The sequence below is a fragment of the Saccostrea cucullata genome, unplaced genomic scaffold (genome assembly GCF_032062105.1).
Source record: "Saccostrea cucullata isolate Sc308-1 unplaced genomic scaffold, CSIRO_AGI_Scuc_v1 ctg326, whole genome shotgun sequence".
Classification (NCBI taxonomy): Eukaryota; Metazoa; Mollusca; class Bivalvia; order Ostreida; family Ostreidae; genus Saccostrea; species Saccostrea cuccullata.
This window is the reverse complement of record NW_026930161.1, coordinates 724,461-745,219: the sequence shown is the minus strand read 5'-3', so window position 1 is coordinate 745,219 and position 20,759 is coordinate 724,461. Positions and strand designations below refer to the sequence as shown.

Here is a 20,759-nt window from a genome sequence, read left to right as displayed (position 1 = left end):
CGCATATACTTGACAGCAATCTATATCAAATATTATGATAATGTATGTTAGGGAAATCCTACCTCTCCCATGAGTGTTATTATCAAGCACTGGTCAAGAAGAATTTTGATAACAGAAAATTAGAGAGAAATTAATGATTTTTGAGTGTGAGGAGCTAACAAAGAGCATCGGTGTTATCTAAATCCCTTGAGTATTGGGCAAATGGGTAAGCCTGTTGGATTGAAAATAGCTCTTGTTGGCTAGTCTAAGTTTTAAAATGAATTTGATGAAAAGTAATTAAAATTAATTTCATATTGCCTAATAGACTAATCTGATATTATATAATATTTTTAATTTTAAAACTAATTTTATTGGGTGGGGTGGAATCAGCATGTCCATATGAATTACATATTAAAACCTGTCGGACATTAAATCTCAACCAAAAAAAATCTTTGAGTGTTTTTAAAAAGAAAATTATGGTAGATAGTGCAGGTCTACACATTCATCTCTTGGTAGTAATGAGTAGACAAGCATCCAGTTAAAGATTAATTAATGAGTTCAATGTAGGAAGGCTAGCTGTCTCAATTACTCTGATCAAGCAGTCTTATCTGTATCCTTTGGGGATTAGACAGAAGAACTGCTGGTCAGTTTATAGCATATGTCATTTGATGGCCAGCCTTTTCTTTTCAAAATTAATTTGGAATAGATTAAGGTGTTAAGACTAATTTGATATTGTTTAATATGTTGGGTTTTGACAAGGTCTAACACAACCAGCATAGAAATCTATCAATGATGTAATATTTATTATAATTAATGCCTGCATCACAGGGGATGGATAAATATTTCAAGGAATAGAAAAATCATGGAAATCTTCGAATCAAGGTTGACTTGATTTTCTTGCACTCTAAACTGTTGACGAAAATTGTAATTTTCTGACGGGCGTATCATGCTGTGGCACGGCACTTTATTTAAAATTTTAATAGTAATATGATTTGAAGTCAAGAAGAACAAAAAATAAAATATTTTTCCTACCTACCTACCCATTCCTAAAAATCTGGGTTGGTAAATGGCAAACAACCTAATTTTTAATTTTGGCCTTAACACTGTCATTATTGTAAATATTGTTGTACATAGTTCAGCTTATTTACTCATGTGTACCTTTAATTTACCAGTGAGATCTTTTGAAGATGAAATGAAATTAATGTAAAAAATAATGTTCTCAATGTTGTAATTGTACAATTTACATCTGTAAAATTATTTTATTAAAGAATGAACTGACATTCAAACTGTTTTGCTGTGCATATCTTTACTTCAAGTTATTTAAAAGATTCTTGCTTAATAAATATTTTATTTTGAGATACATTTTCCCCATTAACATGTGCAGTAACATGAGAAGGTAGCAGAAGAGAGAAGTTGTGTTTTGATTGTATGTCACCAAGCTAGGGGGCCATAAAACTTAGATGAACTCACTTTTGATCGCAGTCTCACTTTTCCACGATATATTTCTTTTGTAAAAGTGAGACTGAGATCAGAAATGAGCTCATCAAAGTTTTATGGCACAAGACAATGCTGTGTTTTTGTATGCAACAGAAATAACAGATTTGTCACAAATTACAACATAATTAACCAAAAAATCATTTATAAGCAGTGAAATTTTCTATGACTTAGTGTATCATAAGCTTGAAATTTCATCAAAAGTTTGGTAAAAGGCAAAGTTATGGTCAAGGTCAAGGGTGAAAAATGTTTTCCAAAGGAAAGACTTGTATTTATGAATATATCTGAAATACAAAAGCCCAAGAACCAACCATTTAAAAGTTATAACTAAGGTTAGTTACAGCTTTTAAAAAGTTGGTCAAACTCCATGGTATAGGTCAAAGGGATAAAATTAATAAAACTCTAGGGAAGGCCTTGTAACAAGAAATAACACCTGTGAAATATAAAAGCCCTAGCACCAACTGTTTAAAAGTTATGACCATATAAGTTTTTTAAAAGTAGGTCAAACTCTTATGTGAAGATGAAAGTCTTAAGTCTTGTCACAAAGAATACACTGTGAAATATGGAAGTTGTCATTCTAAATCTTCAAATTTCATTGCAAATATTAAAGTTTTTGTTGAAAGGAGACCAAACTTTAAGTTAAAGGTTAAAAAATCCTTTTACCCAAGGTAAGGTCTTGACACAATGAAAACGTATTACCGGTATATGAAGTGTGAAAACCGTAGCACCAACTGTTTAAAAGCTATGGCCTATGTTAAAGTTTGATAAATGTTTGCAAAAAGTGAGTCAAATGTCAAGGTCAAATATGTCAAGGTCAATGTGAATACAAATCAGGAGCAGAGAAACACGACCTCTAAAACATCAGAGGCGGAACTATAGAAAGGTCTTGTCACAATTACATACAAATCTGAAATATGAAACCCATAGCCAATCATAAGTTATGGGCAATTTTAAAGTTTGAGGATTTTTATTTGGGGGGGGGGGGGATTGAAAACCACCTAACCAAGCAAACTACCAATATGAAAGTTAATGTATTGTTGAGTCATTAATTTTTAAGACGGACATTTACAGTTTATTTCTTAGATTGATGGTTCTCATATCACAGAATACTTTTCTTCAAAACCCAAAGCATTAGTATCAAATGATATAACAGTCCTGAGTACATTGAAATACAATTATGATGTATGAACGATTTGAGATACTTATAGTTATCTCGTCAGAGTTTATCGTTCTTTGAGAGAATGGCGCAGATGACGTCCTGATAGATACCTGATTAAAGCAGCTTTCATAACCAACTTCTATTAACGTCAATCAAATGAAATAATTTCTAGAGACATGTAACCCAGTCGTACAATGACCATTTTGCTCAAGCAAAGAAATCACATGTATACTCTTTGTCATACAAAGACAGATATGACACTGAATTCAGATTATCATTACTGCACGACTTTCGAGATTTTGTCAAAGTGGCTAAAAAAGCCACACTGAGTTCATGTAATTAGTAGAGAAAGAGGCCATAGACCATATCACTCACCTGATTGACATTTCAATTACTGATAACAGAAAATGTAAATGAATCCTCTTAACGTGTCCCTTGACTTTTTTCCAGAACTTCATGTTTCCGAACATTTTCTCTACATTTAAGCCTACACCACATTCATTCATTTCAAGTGTTAGCTGTGTTCTCATTTAGAAAAATTCTAAATAATCCTGACTGAAACTTTGACTGCTTGCTTTAGTCCATACCAAAATTTGAAATTATTTAAAACTATATTCCGATGAATCGATTTTTCCCCCAAAGCAATGCTAATTATGGGCGTTTTTAATATATTTTCTAAAAATAGTTTACTTAACTCGCAATTCATTAAACTGACATAAACACAGATTTTAAGTAAATATTTCTCAAATTTTCATTATAAAATCATGACCTAATGTTGCTATAGCATTTCACATGGAAATATGAGAAAAAAGTAAAGTTTATTTTATCTGGAATTTATTGAAACTGCGAATTTCGGGACGAGTTGATTGACATACCCTGTACTTTTGCAAAGTAAATTTTATCCTTAATACTAAAGAAAAGTAGAAGTTTTGTTGTGTATTAATGAAATACATTAAACTATAATCCAGAAAATTCAGAGCAGAAATGTGTGCAAAACCAGTTCACTAGCATTGTCAGTAGGTGCTCGGTGAAGTACCCGTTTTTTTATTCGAAATTTAACAATGTGTACACCAGGTCACGTGATCCTCACATCAACGTTAGTGTTATGTTAGCTTGATGACTAGCTGCAGATCTGTAGCGTTTTATATATTTGTCTTGTTATGGTCCAAAGACAAATATATAAAACCATAACGCTACAGATCTGCAGCTACTTGATGACGCGACATCTCAATAAAGAATGCGAAAAAAAAGTTATTGACAAACAAATTGATGAAACAAGAAAATCAGCAGTCTCGTTTAAAGTTCTATGGTCGATACAATGACCTGTCAGCAAATACAATTATTAAATTAAATGCTGGCTGATGTTTGTCTCTATATGAGTGAAATATCCTCGAATAGGACGTAAGAGAACATCCAATCATTCAATATAACTGACGTTTTTTCATACTAATTGTAAGGCCATTATTGGCACACTGAATTGTCGATGGAATTTTCCGTTATTTCCCGATCATGAGATGGTGCACATGGTGGGGTAACCGATCGGCGGGGGATGCTCACTCCTCCATGACACTTGATCCCACCTCTGACGTTTTAAGGTCCGTGTTTGCGCTGCTTCAAAAAACGGTATTGTTAAATGGAATTTCAGCTTGAACCCTGTTCGGTTCTCCATATATTTCATTCTTAAATATTAAGGGTAATGTTTACTTTGTAAAAGTGTTAAATTATGTCAATCGAACGCGTCTCGGAATTCGTAGTTTTCAATAATGTCCAGATGAAGTTTTAGTTTATATGAAATATATATATTCCCGTATGAAAGTATTTCAAGACTTATGAAATACTTGTAAACATAAGTAATTTTGTTCATACATGTTTTAGGGGACTAAATGAAAGAAGTAATGTCTCATTATAAAATCAACATCACAGAAATACATCACTCTTATTTCATGCTGAAGGCCAACGCAGATTTTGCAAACAACGACTTCTATAATGTCTTAAAATCTTTTTATCATCATTATATTGATATCTGTTTGAAATACCTACAAACCCACTATTCAGCACATTATTAATTCAAAGTGAAGTCATCCAAATTATTTTCTCTTTTGGTTAATTATGATTATAACTTTTGAAAAGCTGATGCTGGGCTTTCATACTTCACATGTATATATTCATTGTGACAAGATCTTTCCATGGATATGATTTTAAAAAAATTGACCTCTTCGACCTCGGAGTTTGACCTACCTTTGGAAAACTTTAACCTTGGTCATAACTTTTGAACATTTTATGCTGGGTGTTTAATATTTCATATGTGTATATGTATTTCCTATAACAACGTGTTTCCTTTGATACCTTTAATTTGACATTTGACATTGACCTTGGAGTTCGACCAGCATTTATAAAACTTTAACCCTGGTCACAACTTTTTTAAAGGTAAGAGCTTGAGTTTCATATTTTGCAAGCATAGTCACTGAGACAAGTCGTTTAATTCTTTGGATAACATCATTTTCAGCCCTTTAACTTGGAGTTTGACTGGCATTTGAGAAACTTCAACCTTCGCCCAAAAGCTTTCAAAAGTGTTCCACAAACATATTTAGTTTTAAATATAAAAGTACACGGTGCAGATTTTGTATAAAAGATCCACTCTCTCCGTGTACTCTAAATGTGAAAGCATTTGCCCTTATAAATTAATATTAATGTAGTCTCGAGATTTAAAAAAAAATAATAAAGTGACTTTACTTATATGCGAGTATGTTATCCGTGTATTAATAACGAAGCTGGCATTACAAAGTATCGACTTCTTTTTTATTATAAAAATCAAAAAGACCTGCTTAAAAAAAATTAATTATCAAGATTATGTGTCTATTACGCACGAGAAATATGAGAAACTTAAACCTTTTCATGATATATTTATATTAAAAATTAATCCTAAGACATATTTCAATCATAAGTAGGTTGAGACTACGGTCAGCAGACAGAGAAACACGCGTTTCCCAGATTTTGAGGGAAAATAACTACGTCTGTATTATTTCGTGTTGAGTTCCTTGCGCAATGTGTGTTCTGTAGGTTCTAGGTAATTTTTAAATTTGAATAAATACAAAAGTCACATTAACACGTTCATCTAAAACGAAAGAATAAATAAGTTTCTCTGAATTTTCAAGAGAGCAATTGCTATTAAACCGATTAAGTAGCCTAATTTATCTTCTATCATAATGTACGTAATGATTGAACAAGGAAGATATAATAGAACATTTAGTCTTTGTCAGTTGGGTAACATAGAAGATGAATTCCACTTTGTGTTAAAATGTCCACATTACAACACAAAACACATTAAAATCTGCTCCTCCCGAAGACCAAGTGTCTTCAAATTGGTGCAGTCACTTAGCACACAGAATCTAAAAGAATTATGTAATCTAGGAAAATTTTTGCAGTTAACAAGTGCATCAAGAACAGCCTCTTTAACAAAATAAATCATCGAAAATATTATACGTTTATTTCATATTACATGTGTTAAAATGTATGACTGTAGATATTGTCTGTGAGATGCATGTCTTTTGACTTCAATAAACTGAAAACTGAAATATTATCACAATGTATGATATTGAATCCATTATATTTAACTAAGACAAATTCATGCGTGGTCTTTTACATATCAAGACATTTTCTTATAAGTACAATTCGATTTTTTAAAAGTTCTAACCAGATAATCGAATACATTACACTTCATTTCTCGTCCAAAGAGACTATTGTGGAAAACAAAATCAAATGATGGTTTTATCGTTAGAAATATTAAGAATGACACTTTTGATATTTGCAGAAATGCTCTTAATCTGGGTTATTTCATTCATAGTGTGAAAAATTGCTTTTTGATTAAAATATCTGATAAAGCGGACAGAAAATATCAATTTATTCTTGTAAAAAACTCAGCAATAATCCATTTGTTACAAATATATTTATTGATTTCCCATAAACATGGCTTATTACACAATAACAAGAAAAATCAACAATTCCATTGAGGACCATTTAGTTTCATCAAAAAACAATAACAAGATGAAATATTGAAACTTCTTGCAACAAGCACTATCCTGGAACTGGAATGTATTTACTGTTCAGTTTATTACATTTTGATCACACGTGTTCACGTGAAAGCAAATGACATTTTAGTTTCATTTATCAAATACAAAAAAAGTAGGAAATATCGATAAATTGCAACTACGACACTCTCATATATAATTCTTTTAAAACCTGACATTTTAATGCGATAAAATTTTCAAACTACAACCACAATAATTCCTAAAACAAACATTTAATACAACGAAATGCTCTAAAACCTTTTTAATCTAAGTTGAATATAAAATTCAATAAAAGAGTATCGTTTTACAATCGCAGATTATAACATGTATTGTGAGCACAAAATGTAATACCAAATTAAAAAAAAGAAAAAAAGAAAAAAAAAGAAAGAAAATACAAGTAGAACAGGCATCACATTTGAATTATTTAAAAGCTGTTCTCCCATTGTGGATAAAGAGTGATCTATATAATTTTCTCCAAAGATAACGAAAGGCGCCCTTCTTCTTGACGCGATAAATACTTTAAGAATTTTTTCTTCTTGCCTGCAAAGAATAAAGAAATCGATCAAAAAGAGCAAGGAATGAAATTACATTAAAGATTGTAATTATCACAACTTAATGATCTTAAACCGATGAAGAATAAGATCACTTTTTGCGAAAGACCGTGATTAATATGTTCCTGCAGGAGAAACTCTTGGATTGGTAGTTATTTTCTATTCAAAGTCTATAATAACTTACAATACTTAGGTTACAAACGGATTAAAAAGTGTAGTTACTTGATCATGCAAGTCAGAGAAAGAAAACAATCACGGATTGTCAAACACACTTTCATAATTTCATAATTCTCTTACACCTACATGAAAACTAAGACAATTTGTAATTTGACGTACAATGTATTTCATCGTAAGCTCCAAACACTATAGTACTCTGTGTTTTATATAAAAAAAAGCTTTTAAAATTGTCAGACATTAAAAATTTCATAGCAACTGACATTGGGTACACAGTTTAATATCGAAGATACTGAGAGAAAATGCAGTACACAATTCACATATTATTTCTTTTTTCAAAGAAAGGATCGAAATCTTGAATACATGTATTTTTCAATTGTTTAAGCAATATATGTTAGGATATAAAATCTGTAATAGCTTATGTTTTTATGAAAAGGAGAAGAAAAACAAATTAGAAAATTTCACATAATATAATATAATGTCATCCGTGCTTATCACTGATATGATGTACTTTTCATATTGGAGACAATGCAGGTATTGAGAAGCAGACCAAGATAGGCCCTACTTCCACATGTACCTGACGTTACTTATTTTTATTTTAAGAAAAAAAAAAACCCTACCATCTTGAATTTTTCTAGGTCGGTCACACCCACTTTTATATTCGTCTGAAACTCCATAAAATAAATTAGGGAGGGGTATATTTTCTTTTATTAAAAGAAAAATAAGTAACGTCAGTTGTCTGTGCCTACTCCGTAAAAGCAGACATTAAGCTTCTTATGTGTCCATAAAAGATTCTTCATAAACGAGTCTTTTGAGGAGTCGTCATGAAAAAAGGTGAAGATAGATCGATCTCAAAAAATCTACAAACAATACAAATCAGAGAGGAAATTAAAAAAAAACAACCAAGGACCCCCGGCAAATAATAAGTTATATTTGCTAACAAAGTCATTATATTGACCACAGAATAAAGAAATGCACGTTAAAAGAGATTGTTAAAATCCCTGTAACATCAACTTATCTGTCAGTATCTTGTCTGGATACATCAACTTATCTGTCAGTATCTTGTCTGGATACATCAACTTATCTGTCAGTATCTTGTCTGGATACATCAACTTATCTGTCAGTATCCTGTCTGGATTTAAACATTGATTGTACTCGGAGTATGCTTTTGACTATCGAATAATTTTAAAGATGTAACACCATTTCAGGTAATAACGGGATATTACTATACATGGATAAGCAATTAATAGTTGATGATGATGGAGTTTGGGTCATCTCGGTTGTGACGTAATTTAGTTGTACATGTAAGTTGTCCCTAATCTTCTATAGTCAGTAAAACATCTCCTAGTAGATATAGATGTCACGTGACTTAAACAAGATGAATGCACGGATTTTCGCTCTGCGTTTTTTATCTGGATAAACGATGGAATATGTTACAAATACTTCACGAATGATGGTTAACTTTCTACCCAAGAAGTTTCTGTTGTACATATAATGCCTAGGAAAAATAAAAGGAAAAAGGATAGAGTTAGTAGCGGCAGCGATTCTCAACAAGACCCCAAACATTACAAGATCGAGAGTTGTGATCACCGGTACACTGATTCGGTATTGGTGAGTGAACTTATAGGTCAGTCAAATTTTGTATTGTATGAAGAAAATAACGACCCGAACAGTAGTGTCGGAATCGCTAACTGCGTTTTTTCTGAGCCTGAAAATACCAATCCAGAATCTCATTTCGAACACACAATTATGGCTACAGTTAGCAAAATTACATCAAAAACAGGAACTGACTTTTCAATATCGGAAAAACTAGATAAGTTATTGTGTGTGGTGTATGATTTAAAATGTAGCCAGGACAGTATGAAACAAATGTTCGAATCAAAGCTTGACAAACTTAAATCTGATTTAATTCATAATATCGACAGCAAAATAAAGGCTTTGCGTGAGGAACTTTCTTTTGATATTGGTAAAGGAAAAAGTTGCACAGATGAGATAGTGAACACTATTCATTCAATACAGAGCCGTTTAAACAGCCTAGAAGAACAAAGCCGTCACACAATACCTGCGACTTTAAATGCTCACGATGGACATACAAATCCGTTAGAAAACCATGACATTACAATAATAGCCAGTGGAATACCTTTCGGTGAAAATGAAGACCTTGTAAAAAAGGCAGAAAGTCTCATTTCTGCTCTAGGGGACAGTGTCTCTGAAAGTGTCCAAATAACGGATGTATCTCGTCTACCAGCACGTCTTGAAAATAGACCCGGTGTAACGTTGAATTTTGACCCGGGTTGAAAATTGACCCGGGGGTCATTTTTCAACGTTGAATAGTGAGACCATACGTGTTGAATTTAGACCCTAGTCCGTTGAAAACTGAGCCGGGTCGTGGAATTTTGATCATGAAACCGGTTCAAAATTCAACAGCATAAAAACACATATTTATGACTTGGATTTCAAAACTGTAATTTAATTCATAGGCGTCGGGAACGGGAGAGGTGGGTTAGGGATTCTTAACCCTTTTTTGCAAAGATAGACATAATATAGACATTGAACAATTTGAAATTGGATTAGTTCCCCCCTGCTTTCCACAGGCACGTTACAGTGCAGTAAAAAAAGAAGAGTAAGTGGTAGTATTTAAAAAAAAGATATTGGATCCAACTCCCCAATAGGATTTTTGGGTTTGGACTACTAGTTTGGACGACGATGGACATTTTTTTTTCTTGTCAATTTTTTTTCAGATTTAAATTTTTCTTTCTTATTCAATTAGCCCCTTCACCCCCCACCCCCACCCCCTACCCCCCCCCCCCGCACTTTCAATTTCCTTCCGACACAAATGTAATCAATGCACACTTAATTCTGTAATTCAGTTATATTCTTAGAATGAAATATTAAAAAATATATATCTTAGATTTCAAAGCTACATGTAGCTTAATATTCCAATATTTCGTGTAATACTTATTTAAAAAGAAGTACATTTGTATATGTAAATCCTGAATATTAGTAAACAAAGGTAAATAATATACAATTTAGTTCATAAATTTGTTAATTTATAATTTTTTTTTTTTGGCTAACAACACTTCATTTATTTTAATTTTAAAATTTCTAATATTTGTATTTGGAAAATGGTGAGAGTTTAACTCATGATGCACGTGCTTATTTAGTTATGCTCAACATTAATAATTTGTAATGTCCAACTTGAAAAACGGAATTTTTTTCAAAATAAAAGGTTTAGTGATCTTTTTCGCATAGTTAATCAAACAGTTATAGAACGAACCTCACAATTGATACATATTTATTTTTTTAAGTAGAGGATGTAAAAGGGGGGTTATCTCCCCTTTTTGGGATTAGTACCATATGAAGAATGTGTTTGTTTGTTTTGTGTGTGTGTGTGTGTGTGTGTGATTTTTTTTGTTTTGTTTTGTTTTTGTGTTTGTGACTGGGCTGTTTTCTTCATTTTTGTAGTTTTTTTTTAATCAAAAAATGTTTGCCTTAGATACACAACACTAACTTTCAGCGTTATTTAATATTTGTAATAAAGTAGCCAAAATAAAACATTGATCCCCCCCCCCCGAATCGGGGAAACACAGGATAGTTTGTGAGGAATTTTTGAAGCTGCCTTTTTCATCCAGTTAGAGAAACATGGTTTGGTTTTCAACATTAGCTAGTTTTCCTTTCCATTTTTTGTTTGCTTGTATGTTTATTGCGTTTCGTTTATTTATTTTGTTAATTTTTTTTTGTCACAAGATTTCAGAGGATTTTAACACCATACCCCCAGCTCCGAGAAAAACATTAGGATCTCTCTCTCTCTCTCTCTCTCTCTCTCTCTCTCTCTCTCTCTCTCTCTGTTTCTTTGAAAAGGAATGCGCTTTTTAGTTGTTTAGATCAAAAGAAGTTGCAGAGACGGCGTCTTTTTAATTGTTGATAAAAAAAAATGGTGAGAAGTGCTGCTTCTAGTCCATCTCAGATTCTAACTCTAGTTCTCATTCTCAAGGTTATGCTCCGAAAACGATCGATTTTTAGGCCGAGACGGGCTACTGACAGATAAGTTTGTTACAAGGATTTCACCAACCTTGTTTAAAGTCAGCATTACATGTTATGGTCGCTATATTAATCACAAATATAACGTATCATAGGATTCAATTTGACCGATGTGTTTCGGTTTAATTTTTAGGCTTTTAATTTTGTTAATTTTTATACTGAATTTGACCAGATGGGATTTTCTGACAACCTGATCACTTTAAGGTTTCGTCAAAGGTCAACATGTCCAAAAATTTATTTTTATAATAGCTCCAAAACTATGTGAGGTATAAAGTTAAAACTTTTACAGTTTATAATTTTTTTTATTGATTAACAGATAGAAAGTATCACTTGAAAAAAAACATACTTGGAAAAAATATTAATTGAGAAAAATTCTTCTTAAAAATGCACATATTTTCAAAAAGTACACCTAATTAATTCCGCGCTCTAAGTGAAAACCATTATTGCAGAAACAAAATATGTTTATCAATGAAGGGCAAGTTGGACTTGGATAGCCATTGGAAAGTTGTTTTCCGTTTCTTTTGTTCAAATGTTAAGACTTGAAAATGAAAGTACATTGCAAATGGCGGATTCTATAGGGGTCTTGTCTTTATGCATGTCATGCTTTCAATAACAGCCTTTCAGAGACCATTCTCGTCCAACTTACCCTTCAATGATAAACATATATTATTTCTGCAATGATGGTTTTCACAAAAAGAAAAAAATTAAGCAGGTGCATTATTCTTTAAATATGCACATTTTCTGATACAATTTTTCTCAAAAATATCTTTTTAAAAATACTTGTTATCAAGTGATACTTTCTATTAATCAATGATAATTTATAAACTGTAAACGTTTTGACTTTATACCACACATAGTTTTGGAGCTATTGTAAAAATAATTTTTTAGACATGTTGACCTTTGACGAAACCTTAATATTATATACGGCTCACTTTCTAGTCACCAGATTTCCAGAATTTTGGTTTTATGCCCCATTCATGGTTTTGTACATGTAGTTATTTATGGATGTGGATTTTTAGAAAATATTGTCAAAAATAAAGTTGTCATGCTTGAAGATAACTGAAATCGTGTATGAAATCAAAATGTACATATGTACACGGGTTTATTTCTATTTTTCTTGAAAAGGGGAAAAAAATGAAACCGAAATATAAATATAGAGATACTGATAAATCCCGTAAAACAACTTCCAAGTTCAAAAAATGTTCAAACTTTTAGGTGGGGTCAAAATTCAACAGGGTCTATTTTCAACTCGTTGAAGTTATCGGCCATAAGAAAAATAATTTCAAGCTGTTGAAAAATGACCCCGGGTATAAATTCAACGACTTTTGGTCTCAATTTTCAACGTTGAAAAAACACCCCTGGTTCAATATTCAACGTTGAAAAATGAACCTCGGGTCAATTTTCAACTGGGGTCAATATTCAACGTTACACCGGTCTTGTGAAAATCAGCTTCCGCAACAAAGAGGAGAAAATTCGTGTGTTGAGAAAGAAGATAAAACTGAAAAACTGTGAGTCTTATAAATCAGTGTTTATACGAAGCAGCAAATCCAGAATTGAGCGTCTTATTGAAAGCAATGCATGCGCAATACTCCGTAGCCTTCCGCAAGAGCAGAACAGATCACTCCGGGTGGATGCAAATGGACGCATTACAAACCGTAGCCCAACTCAACAAATTAGCCACGAAGACAATGAGGCATAGTCGTAATATTCCCGACGTAAAAGAGTTCAGGAGTGTATTATGTACAGGTTGAGATTTATACCCGAGCTGTGATTGCAGAGATGTACTTTTTTTATTTCATATTTTCACTACGTACCCCACTGGACTACTCATTAAGATAATGAAATCCATGAACTTTCTCCAACATTGACTGTATTCAACGCAGAAACTTTTATTTCAATTGACATGTAGTTAAGAATTCATATATTTGAAAACCGTCTATCTGGATAAATTAAACCAGGCAATTAATCCATATGTTAAGATCACGAGATGTATATTAGAGCTAGAATATGTATATTTCTTATAAGGTGACCTATAGGCCCAACGGGCCGGGTGTTTGTATTTTGATGATATTGCACGATTGTTCATGTTGTTTAACACATGTCACTATAATAAATAAATACTACTATAAAGAGTTGACTGCGGCAGACGGTGTTGTGTCTTTCATTTCAAGTTCACTGGGATATACGGGTTCGCCACATTGTAAGGGGTTGTTCAAATGAAAATTCTCAAATCTGAATTAAGCGTCTTTTACTTACATATTTACTTACGAGGTGTTATGAATTTTTTGACTTATCACTGGATGATGCATCATTTGTCTGGTTTGACTCTGCTTTGTTCTCTTTATCGGATTCCTTGTCTGCCTCGCCACTATCTTGTGACATTTCTTCCTCTGTGACAACTGGTTTTAAAGCCTGGCTTCTTGCTTGAGTGTTTTGTTCATTTTGTTTTATTGACGTCTGAATGAATCCAGGAGCAATTTTGCCAAGATTCAAGGAACTCTGAAAAAATTCACAGTGACATTGACTTATCGCGTAACTTTGTTTTCAACCAATAATGATTTTTTTAGTCACAAGATATAATTTTGAAGAATCTTAAATACGGCAGGTATTTAAAAGTTATTTCCTTTGATTATTCACGATAACTTTATTTTTGAGTCAAAACAATTTCGAGGGACAACTAAAAAATTAAGTCTCAAAATCAAAATGCTGAAGTCGTCAAATTAAAAATATGCAAGTTAGTCAACAAACTGTAAATGTTTAAAAACAATTGCCACATGAATCTAGAATTATATAAAGCAATTTTCAGTTTTGTCATCTCTGTGTATAAATTTGTATATACTTCACATTATTAGCAGTACGTTTTATAGATTATACTAACATCAGAAACGAGTAATTTGCTTGGCTTTGGTAGTTTATTTTTCCACTCTATATACTCAGGCAGGTCTTCCAGTCCGCCCTCTGATATCATATCCGTCAAATCTACGTCATTCCCATCAGGAAGAGACGTAATATCTATAGTTTCTTCTGGCTGTTCGGGAACCCTTTTATCTAAAGGGACCGTCGACTTTTTATCTTCCTCCTCGACATCTTCATCATGGGACACGCTACTACTCGTGTCTTCACTTTCAGATTTTCCCCCGTATTTCTGTTTGTAATAATGAGCTAAATCCAATTCTTTACTTTCATCGGAACCTTGGGAAGATTTTGAAGATTTGTCGTACTTATTCTTGTAGTAGCTTGCATCATGTGATTCTGAGCTTTCCCGAGATTCCTCTGATGAATCTGAAGATTCTAAAAAGGTAATAATTTCATGAATTCCAAATTTTATCTATTTTTTGGGGGAGGGGAGGGGGATAAAAGAAAGGACATTTCAGAGAAGACGTTTTGTTCTAAAATCAACAAACCACTCGAATCTCCTAAGGCCTTATACATGTCACCCCCTTTCTTTTGAACTCGCTTTGGTTGCTAAAATGAAAAATACGAAATTATTAATAAAGGACAAATAAAGCCTGATATATCATTGTCTGTAGTGTCATAAGATAACCAAATAACCAAACTTCATATCAATATTATCTTGTTAGAGTTTTAAACATATCATGATTACCGAAACCAACTGTGCAGGTGGTAGCTGAAAATCCATATTCTTTCTTTCTTCGTCTGAAAAGCAATAAAATGAAAGAAAATAAAGACATAAAAGATGGTATTAACTCCTTCTGAAATTGAATATATATCTCCAAGAGCAAAAACTACCTGTCAAGATTTTCACCACCATCATAAATGATTCGTTTCTTTAATTTCTTTGTAATAAATCTATAAATACAATCTATAACTCTATATCGCGCAAATATGTACTTCTGGACTGAGCAGATATCGGATGTCCGCTAAGCTACCTTGAAGGATATCCATGATGATATCCGGATGGTCCCTCAGTGTTATCAGCACAGTCCTCAGTAAGCTGTTTAACCTCTCTTCTTCTGCGCTCTCTTTATCGTCTTCACTAACTTCATCCCCAATGATGATTTGACTTGGTGACTGTTCGTCGCTGGATTTATTCTGTTGGTCTGCATATGTCCCTCTCTCCCTACTCGCTGGCTTAAGTTTGTATAGATTTATCTCGTCAATATCATCCTGAGGAAAAAATATATAATTATTATTTAAATAAATAATCTTTTTTAAAAAAAATTTCAAAAATAAATCTATTACTAGTAATTATTGTTTGCATTCTTCTGATGTAAAACTGACAACTGATAAGTACTCATATGAGTAGTTGCAATAAGTTATATACAGTATAGGAAAACCAAGTTGTTCCGTTTAGTTATATACTTGCCTTGTCTTTGGTCTCTACCGGTGCTCCATATAAAACTGCAACTAAAATTAAAAATCATGTAATGTTATAAATATGAAAAACGAAGGCAATATAGCAATATCTCAGCATTTATCTATTAAAAAGTACATGTAACTTCTTTTTGTGTAAATATAAATTTTGTGTGAATTTTCTATTATACATTGTCATACTCTACAGTAATCTAGTACATATTGTCATATTCCTATTTTTAAAGAGTGTTATAATGAACATTCGCAGAGAGACAGATTATTAAAGGTGCACCATGAAAGACTAGACGTCTTTTAACCAGACTACTTGTTTGTACTTATAACAAAAGAAGCGAAAAGATGCAAAATAACCACTTGGACTTGAAACTATAGTAACAACTATAAATAGAGTAATGATCATTAAATAAGTCTCTTTGTGAGACAAAAATTATTGCAATCAGACTAAAACTGTAGGAGGGGAGGCGTTCTGAAAGACTTTCAAAGAATATTTTATTTTTAGTAATCATGAACACTATCATTAATATAAAAAAAATCGATACTTAGAATTATGTATCTTAGTGGAGTCTACTCAAATCCAAAGAGTTTTTAAGTGCTGTAGAGAAGTAGTGTTCTTTTTAAAATTTTGACAGAAATTTCTGTTTTTAATCATCATGGCTGTTTTATTCAAAGAAATCACCCCCCCCCCCCCCCAAAAAAAAAACCCAAAAAACGCTGAATAGAATCATTATGAAATTTAGTGTAGGATATACGGGTACTTCTGTAAAGCGACTTAACTGAAAACAGATCAAAACTGGATTATTGTCATTTTTTCTATTACAGACTGACACATATAAAGGCAAACGGATGGTGGACATCTTTTTTATGGCATAAGCTCTCCTGGATTCTCAAAAGTAGAACTAAAAATATTTAGGTATAAAATTAGATGAACTTATCATTAGTTGCAGAACTGTAGCGTTATGGTTTTATATATGTCTTTGACAAAATGTAACAATTGTTCTCTCTCTCTCTCTCTCTCTCTCTCAAATTACGTAAATAATATTTTCTACATTCAAAGCAAAATGCTTCGAATTATTTGCGTTGCTTTCATTAAGCCTATGGGAGTACTTTTCACTTACGGTTAACAATCCTGCATCAGAAAACAAGCCTGAAGGTTAAATACTTTAATTGCTTTTGACTTTTATATCATGAACATTCCATCGTTTCTTGTGAATTTACTCAAGCATCTAAATCCCAAAAGCAATAAAAATTCAAGAATTTCCACTCACGATTAATTTGCATTTTAACAATGAAATACTGAGGTAATAGATTTTCTAAAAATGAGTAACAGCTGATGGCTTTGTACTAAATTTTTTTTTAGATCGAAGAATAATTAAAATCGGTTTGCTCGTTCCATCGCTCAGCAACAACACGAGAGAATGTTGATTATACATGTATTGCATTCTAATTCAAAGCAAATAATTTAACTTTAAATCATCGTATACGTTTCCTGTCATAAAGTTTAGCTTCACAGACCCTACTTAAAGCTTCCACATATTTACCTAATTTATCCCCCCCCCCAAAAAAATCATAATTATTGTAGGATGAATATTGGCACTACATACCTTAAGATTCACTTTGAAAATAAAGAAAACAATATCGTAAGCTATTAGAACCCAAACACTTTTTTTAACAATTCAAACTACACGACATTTTAAAAGCATGTTTCACAAGACTTTACAACTGCAAATTATAGTTTCATGCATTCTTTCATTCACTCAGTCTTTTCCCCCTTTACGGAGATTTCATGATGCATACAAATTTAAAGTATCACAATTAACAAAGAACAAAAATTAAAATCAAAAATAGATGACACACCTGAAAATAACAAAAATGAATAAAAATGTCGAAAAAATATATACTTAAAATAACCGTTTTCAACTTTTTGAGTAGCCTTGTCATAATAAGCAGTGAAACCACAAAACAATTTCAGAGCTTATACAAATAAATTATTTATTATCATTTTCATGGTTTAATGACATTGGTTCTCCTTTCCTAATAATGTTACATATAACACCGTTAACAAGCATCTTCACATACTTATGTATAGCAATATATCCTTATCACCTGCATATTTGGTTATATGTCTTAGTTGATTGGTATGCAGAAGCATGATCAACGTACAAAAAATGTCTAAAACAAGATAAGTTATTGACAAACAAAATGATGAAACAAGAGTATCAGCACTCTCGTTTAAGGAGGCTAGGGGGTCAACTAATTATGTTTTTATTAAGCACCAGATATAACTTAAATTTTGGAATACGATATCTTAAGCTGTCAATTATCATTTGGCAAAGAAAAAATTAATAAATTTTAGCTTTAAAATTTGATCATTTTATTATATCTGTATATGGAGCTCTTCTTCTAATGGAGATAAAAATAGTCTACAAATGGCCACGACCACCCAGCCCCCTTAAACTCGCCATTTCGCAAGCTCTATGATCGATACAATGACATTGTCCGCAGATACAATCTATCGGTAAATCATATGCTGCATGATGACGTTTTTCATACAAATCGTTCTAGACTATCATTTACAAGCTGAATTGTTCTACGGATTTTCCCGTTGTTTTCCGATTTTGATAAGGAGCACATAGCGGGTGTGACCTGTCGGCAGGGGATGCTGTGGCACCTGATCCCACTTCTAAAATTTCAAAGGTAGATGTTTACTCCGCTCCTGATTTGTATTCTCTGAATACTGTTTTGTTATCTCCATATTTCATCATCGCTTAACCGTAAAAGCTCTAGATACAAGCTCTAAATATATACAAGTGCACATCAAAATTATCTAATATGATGTCCAAAAAAAGTATTTCGGATATGATTAGTGGGTGGGTACCCCAATCTAGCATAAAATCATAATAGTCAAGTCAAGCGAGGTACAGGAAAGGGAATATCAGTATTTCCGGATTTGGTCAATTAATGACAAATTTGAGAGAGAACTATTGCAATACAATACGTATAATAAATGGGGATAATTCAGAGTGAAAATGTCCGTAAATCACCTAAAACTGCTAAAAGAATCACTAGTTAAGAGAAAATATTTTTTTTATTTCTCAAATTTTTGATGATGATTCAAAAGCATTACTTGAAGAACCATTAACTTAATCCATTAGTTCATATTTCTAAAGTCCTAAAGTGTTATGGAAGCGCGGTTAATAGAGAACCAAAAGTATGGGTGCTTTTAATAAAACTGACCAAAAAAAGTCATCGAATCCATAGCACCGATAGACTTGTTTTGGTTCAGCAAAGTCCATCTTTGATTTAAAATCCTCATCGAATGATGATGACGCACTTTGTCATACAGGGTTCACAAAGACATCTAATCATTTGGAACAGGAGCTAGCGAGCTTACATTGCCTTCTAATGTTTCCATTTCCTGTTCTCAGATTCGGCTTGGTCTGGGGCCATTAGCTAACAAAGAAGGGTCTTTCTTTCGGTGCCCATGGGATTGATGACGTCAAATTCTATTGCTTCCGGATAAACGCTGAAGAGGAGCCAGCAATAAGGAAGTACTGTACTAGTTATTTGTTTCTATTTGTCAACTTATAAAACGTTTTTATTTTAAATAAGGAATTTAGTATTTCGGTCGATTTGAACCATTGATGCTTCACGTGAAAGCTTGTCTTCAATTTAATTTGCATTCCAACATTCCACATATTTGATTTCTGTTTTTATAAACAATAATGAAAGATTAGCAAAGGAATGATTTGTAAATCAAAATAGAACTGAAGTAAAATCAGGTAGCATACGAAATGGATGATGTGTATAATACAGCATATATACTCAATTCAATTGTGAAGTGAAACATAGAGACGAATAGAAATAAAGCTCAAAAATGCATTGAATTGAATATATTGTCCTAAGTCATCTACGAAACTTTACAGAAGAAAAGAGATATGTGATTCCAATAATTGGTATATGGTCAGAGATGGTCCGAGAAAATAACTCTTACATGATATCAGAAATACAATAAAACATAGCCGATTAATCGTACTAATGTCAGTAAGAACACTCTATTAACATGAAAATAACACATCAGGCCATCCTTAAAAAAATATTTGTTTGGAATTGCCGCTTGAAGGGTTTTAGACACAGGAGGGAGGGAGGGAAATTTTTTTTTTTTTTAATTTAAGATAAATTTTAAATTTTCGATAAAAATCTCAGTAAACAGTAAGGCTAACATGAAAATAACACAAAAAACCCCTAATTTTACATACATGTAGATCTGACACTATATTTCAATGTTTTGTATTGGTGCAAGTGATACATGTAATGGGCAAAAATAACCTGATTAAATAAAAAAAAAATCTACCTACTTTTGGTCAATAAATTTTTTTCAGGAGGGGGGCATTTCAATGACTTCCAAACAAACTATAATTTTATTTTGCTGGTAAATAAAGAAAATAGACTTGCTGGTTAGATCTGGTTTAAGATTTCTTGTCGTCCATCTCATTTGCAAAATAACTTGTAGAGAAAATATCATTTCACATTGTACTCTTACAGCATTCGCTTGTCTTATAGTACATGCTGAAATTTCCTTAATTTCAAACGCTTGGTTGATGTTTGATAACGATCATATCACACTATGTCGAGTTTTCATTAAAATGTCCAGTCTGTATGGATCCCAAAACATTCTGGTTGCATAACAATTGACCTATGGCAACAAAAGGGGAATTCCACTAAGACAATTGTTCAATTTTGGTCAATGCCAGAACGAATTGGCACTAAAAGAGGTCAGACTACCACGTAATGTGTTCATTCAGAGGAGCTAAATGATTTTCCCCATTATTTATTTCCATATCCACTGACTTATAAGATGAATGAAATTTTTAAAACTGGGCTAAGAGTAGTTTACAACAAAGAATTCGACTAAATCTAGTAGGGCTTGTACTACGTGTTATCAAAATAACATAAACTTTACCT

The 20,759-nt window shown here is 32.4% G+C and overlaps 1 protein-coding gene across 1 annotated transcript; it reads right to left on the bottom strand.

The window, feature by feature from the left end:
- Positions 1-6,563: 6,563 nt before the first annotated feature.
- On the bottom strand, positions 6,564-15,724 carry LOC134283146 (uncharacterized). The gene is made up of 7 exons (XM_062765606.1): positions 15,704-15,724; positions 15,356-15,593; positions 15,070-15,122; positions 14,870-14,930; positions 14,344-14,756; positions 13,734-13,964; positions 6,564-7,239 (listed from the first exon to the last, which is right to left on the bottom strand). The coding sequence occupies exons 1-6, from the start codon at positions 15,722-15,724 to the stop codon at positions 13,740-13,742; spliced, it is 1,011 nt and encodes a 336-aa protein (XP_062621590.1). The 3' UTR covers positions 6,564-7,239; positions 13,734-13,739.
- Between the last annotated feature and the right edge of the window lie 5,035 nt (positions 15,725-20,759).